General features: G+C 39.4%; 1 protein-coding gene across 1 annotated transcript in view; it reads right to left on the bottom strand.

Annotated features, from left to right (window-relative positions):
* Positions 1–4,210: 4,210 nt before the first annotated feature.
* The window catches only part of AP1S2 (adaptor related protein complex 1 subunit sigma 2), a 25,450-nt gene continuing 24,071 nt past the window's right edge, over positions 4,211–5,589 (bottom strand). Inside the window, exons 5-6 of the mRNA XM_077761707.1 lie at positions 4,989–4,997; positions 4,211–4,745 (exon numbers count right to left, since the gene is read on the bottom strand). Coding sequence (XP_077617833.1) covers positions 4,650–4,745; positions 4,989–4,997 — 105 coding nt within the window. The 3' untranslated portion in view covers positions 4,211–4,649. The remainder of the gene's footprint in view (positions 4,746–4,988; positions 4,998–5,589) is intronic.

Here is a 5,589-nt window from a genome sequence, read left to right as displayed (position 1 = left end):
CGGCAGCGGGGGGCGGGCCAGCCGGAGCCCCAGCTCCTCCCGCTCCAGGAGCCGTGGCAGGAGGAGGTCGGGCAGCAGAGACAGAGCGATGCAGAGTCCCAGATCCAAATAAACCCATTTTGTTCTGAAATGATCGGGTATCTTCTTTATGACAGCTGCTTCCTGCTTGGGTAGTCGAGGGCTCTGAGCTCAAGGTGTTAGCAAGTCTGGCAGGAAGAACCCGATTTCAGAACACTTGTATTCTCTGAGAATCCGTGTGTGTAGTATAGAAAACATAAACTGTATAGATAATGTGAAAATGACTTGTGATCCGAACCCTTGNNGGACGTGTACAAGTATTTTTTTACACAGAGATCGTACGTGGCTGCAGTTGAATACGCTTTTCTTCCTGCGCAAAACCTCCTATGTTGTCAAGCCCCTTCTTATTTTTCTTACCGCAGGGTGCGACCAATCAGTTTATTCCACCCTATTCCTACTGATGGATTTTAACGTTATCTTTAATTTTGCATGATTAAAAGAATCCAGTGCTTTAAACAATCCTGCTGCGGGTCTCCTTACTCTCACACATTTCTGACCATTTCCTTAGGATAAATTCCATTATATCCAGAGATAGGACTGCTGAAGCATTTCCAAATTCCCCTCTGGAAAGGCTGCAAAAAGTTCACTCTCTCAGTAATATATTTTTCTATTCCCACAAGTTATTTTAACCTTTGCCAGTTTGGTAAATTTTATGTTGAGCTCTTTGTTTCTCTATGTATTGGCTAAGCCAGACACTTTTTCTGTATTTAATGGCTGTTAAATCGGGTTGTTTGCCCTTTTAATAATCTATTGGATTTTTCTACATACAATAGCTGAGCAGGTTTTTGACTTTACAATTCACTTTGCTTTAAAGTACTTAAAGGGAGTGGCTCCTGGGTGGCTCAGTCGGTTGAGCGTCCGACTTCGGCTCTGGTCATGATCCCATGGTTCCTGAATTCGATCCCTGTGTCAGGGCTCTGTGCTGACAGCTTGGAGCCTGGAGCTGCTTCAGATTCTGTGTCTCCCTCTCTGTCTGCTCCTCCCCTGCTTGTATTGTCTCTTTCTCTCTCAAAAATAAACATTAAAAAAACTTAAAGTACTTGAAGGGTAAAGTCAGTTTTTCCTCTCCATCCTGTCCCATATTCACAGCACCTTCTCAGGTGGAGGTTTTCCATTAGGGGTGTCATCTTTTTTATAGTGTGTTGGGGAGCTCTTTATATAGAGGTAAATCCTATTTTTGTCATTTTCAGGAAAATTAGGGTCGTTGCTACTGAATCTGCCTACTGTTAAAGCAGTTCTCATTTAAAAAGTGGTCAGAGACCTATTTAAAAAAAAAACAAGGCTTAAGGCCAAAGAATACCATTCTTAGATTTCAGATCATAAAAAAAAAAAAAATGCTCTTATACTTCCTCATATGTTTTTAATATGTAACCTTAGTAACCTTTCCATTGACATACTGGAGATACTGAATTTCAGAGTATGTGGCATTTGGCAACTTGAGATTTGGAAATAAGGATGCACAAAATACTGAAGCCAATAGAGGAAAAGAAATTTCAAGATTGGGATTGGTGAGTGAGTGGGTTATCTGTTGAAAATGAGTTCTTCAAAAAAAAAAAAGGAAAAAAGAAAATGCGTTCTTCAGTATGTAGTCTATAAAAGAAAGTATGGTCCAGGGGAGCCTGGGTTGCTCAGTCAATTAAGCGTCCGACTTTGGCTCAGGTCACGATCTCGCAGTTCATGAGTTGGAGCCCCACATCAGGCTCTGTGCTGACAGCTCAGAGCCTGGAGGCTGCTTTAGATTCCGTCTCCTCCTCACTCTGCCCTGCCCCCCTCATATTCTGTCTCTCACAAATGAACATTCAAAAAATTTTTTTAAAAAGTAAGTATGGTCCGGAAATCATTTTACCTTACAAATTCATTTGTTCAACTTTGAATGTTTGCTTTACCCTGAAAACGACTGAAAATTGTAATTACCCACTGGACTCACTAATGCAGAATAACCGTCATTAAACCCATTGTTCTTCAGTACTTTCCTAAATATAGCCAAGATATACACAATTAAAGGTGGTAGTCCAAGCAGAATGGCCTTCACAGATCATGGAGGACAAAGGATAAACAGCAGCTTGTGTTCAAGGTAATTATGAGATGGGGTCTTTTCTCTTGGGCATTCATGGGCATTGTGGTTGGGGGCGGGGGGAGAGCAGTTTTTAAACCACTTGACTGGTTCATTATCCTGGTAAGTGTCCATCTTGAACTTAAATTTATTACTGTTTTTTAAATTTATAACATTACTATTTATGATTTAAAAATTCCAGCTCTACGTTGCTAGCAGAAGCCCATGAGGCTCGTTGCCGGTGAATAAACCCACTGAGTATTGGAGACTAAGTCTGCAAGTATCTTTTTAGCAGACTAGAAACTTGATGGTAGTTGATCCCTTGTTCTTTAATATCCTTGCTTTAGGATGTAGCATTTCCCATCTGCACTTAGGAGGAGGTCCCTTAACTATCACGATAACCAAAGTTTTGAGTTGCTGCTTCTATTAGGCAGGAGTTTGCAAACAGCAGCTCATGTTGGCAAGCGTGCTAGCCACTTCAGTTTGGGGGCTGGGGGGAATTGGGGATCCGGCTGATTTGCAATACCTTTGATTACCTGGAGTAATCAAGAGTTGCTCATTCAGAAAGACTAGAAAAGTCAACTGCATCAAGGTTTTACAAGCAGCATTTATTGATTGAAAATAAATGTGTGGATAGGCTCTCAGCATGGAATCCACATTATTTTTTAATGAGCTTAAAGTACATGAAGACTCCTTACATCTTCACCATTTATCTCGTGTGTGCTTTTAGCAACCACATTCAAATGGAGAGGAGTTTTCAACATTTGAAAAAAATGTAAAATTCTTTGAGCAGCTCCCCGTAGTTGATAAACCTTTGCGAAGAGAAAGAGAAAAACACACTACAGTGGTATACATTGAACATTTATTACAACTAATTGGTGAGGTGCTAAGACAGTGCTAACATGGCCTGAACAGGCATTGGTCACAATCACGACAAAGCTTAATCCAGCCCAGCAGATACAAATGAAAAGTGTGAACCGTGAAGACATGTTTACATACACAGAAGTAGGTATACAAGTGACACCGAAACAACTGTATAGCTTTAAAAAATATAGGGCCCACTAATGCCATTTTACCTCATTCAACTCTCACTTTGATATGAAAGGTGGGATCTATTTTTGTAAGATTTCTGATAACTAGGCAGTGCCATGGGAGGGAAGGAGGCTGCCCTAACATTTGCAGCGCTTGTAAGTGGAGGAAAGCAAAATACATTTGGCTCTGACGAGCACCCCAGAAGGGATAGTCGTGCTTGAAACAGTGACTTACGCAACACTGTGAAGAGAAGAAACACATTTTCTGTGAGATGCTGTTATGAAGAATTCCAGGTTATGTCAATGTTTCCTNCTTGGACTTAAAAAGAACATGCTCACTAGCAGACACTCGCTCTCTGTTCCTCGTCCCAGGTCTGGAATGCCAGGGAAAGATTTTTTAGTGTAAAACACACCATTCCAATTTAGCCATTTGTGTATTCCCTTTAAGTCTATAGTTTCCAGTAAGGGTCTTTGGTATAAATTTGGTTCTCTTTTTTAAAGTTTCAACATAAATAGTTCAATTTTAATTCATTTGATATGTATCAATTCCCTTTATTCTCACATATACTGAAATGTCCCACTAGTCTTTGGTTTCATAGAACCAGGTTTCATATTATAATTTAACAGTGTCCTTTGCCAAAGACAGTAATTAATGAACGTAGACTGCCTAACTGTGTCATTTTCACAGATACAGAATCAGATTGAGAGAAACAGATTTAAAACCTAAAATATCCAGAAAAGGTACGTTTCTTTTTCTGCATCATTCTAACTCATGTTTAAGTCCCTTATCACTTGATTAACCAAATTTCCCTTTAAAAAAACTGTGTGTGTGTGTGTGTGTGTGTGTGTGTAGGCCTGAATGAAGCAGCTTAGCAAAACAGGAATACTGACAAGACGTCATCTGATACCATTAGCTAACATGGACATGAAGGCAGGGACCATCTACAGTGTGTGAAATGCCACAGGAAGTCGTCAACAAGGGAGGAGAGTTATGTCAGTCCAATTTCTTCAAGAACACTACGTGGGGTTTCAGCTTCCTGTGGAGGGAAAATGTGAGACTCTGGTAAGCAGATCCGGGGAGGCTGGAGAGTGAAATTGACACGGAAGGATATGCAAGTATCAGAGAACAGTGCAAGCAGTTCATTGGTTTGGGCGCATTCTGATATTGAGAGCAGGCGGTTATTTAGGGTTTTGGACCCCAAACATCACAGACCACAGAAGGGGATTTTCAGCATGCATTAAATACCTACTGATTATCTACCAATGTGCTGGGTACCACTGCTGTAACACAAAAGGCAGTCAAGCCCACTGGCAATTTAGAAAATCATTGCTACCGAATTAGCTACAGGAAAAGAAGTCATCTTTGTGTTAAAATTCAAAACCTCCCCTAAATGAAAAGCGGTGAAAACCCCAAGTTCTCCTGAATCTTCACATAGTTTTGTTTCCCATGCTTTTTTTTTTTTTGGTCATGTGTATTTATAGAAATGTCAGTGTCCCCAGCAGCATGGCTTCAGAAACTCACCTTCCCAGACCTCCCCAAGGCAACCAGTGGCTTCGGTGAGGCAACAGAGAAAAAGAATACCCTGGGACCAAAGGCACTTTTGTCCTACGTAACAATCAATACTCATTTGTCAAAGGAAGACAAGGCAAAGCAGGCATAGCTAGAAAAAAAATTACTTAATTTTCCAAAGTGGCTGATTTTGCACATCACAAAACAGGACCAGGTCAAATTCAAGGATTACTTGCAACAATTTTGTAATTAAAAGGCATACTAGAATTTAATGGAGAAAACGTAATTTTTAGTATCCAATAATAAATTAACTTACTTTTGCATCCTAATTATGGCACAGCACAAAACAAGGAAAAGAAAAATATTAAACCATGAATCCATACATTAGATTTAATTGCATGTAAAGCAGTACATGGAATAATCTTAAGTAAATAAAACTCTAGTCTGTTTCTGTATTTGGAAAACTAGGATCATAGTACTTACCTTCATACATAGAGATTTGAGGGACATAAGGCTTAGTGCCCGACTTCTAGAAAGTGCTCAAAAAAATGTCAACTGATAACATGACACAACTGAGACCTAACTGAAGGTATTTAGCATTTAGTACTAAATAAAGTACTGTAAATCAATTCTGCATATAAAGTTCATATGATAACCTTTTAGTAGGTATGTTTATTAATGAAAAATGGGTAAAAAAAAATCAGCTTTGGTAAAAACGAAAACAAAAACAGGTTTTAGCCTAACCAGGCTACACATCAAAATATACATGGTGGATAAGCAAACAAGTTAAACAGTGCCACAAGATTACAATCCACTGGAGGACATTGTACAACATAGGTGACTCAGTTTAAAAAAAAAAAAAAATGGCAAGGGAAAAAAGAGGAGTTGTTAAAAATGAAAAGACTTAAGAGACATCA

Source organism: Crocuta crocuta, unplaced genomic scaffold (genome assembly GCF_008692635.1).
Source record: "Crocuta crocuta isolate KB4526 unplaced genomic scaffold, BGI_CrCroc_1.0 scaffold657, whole genome shotgun sequence".
Taxonomy (NCBI): Eukaryota; Metazoa; Chordata; class Mammalia; order Carnivora; family Hyaenidae; genus Crocuta; species Crocuta crocuta.
This window is presented reverse-complemented; position numbering and strand designations above follow the sequence as displayed.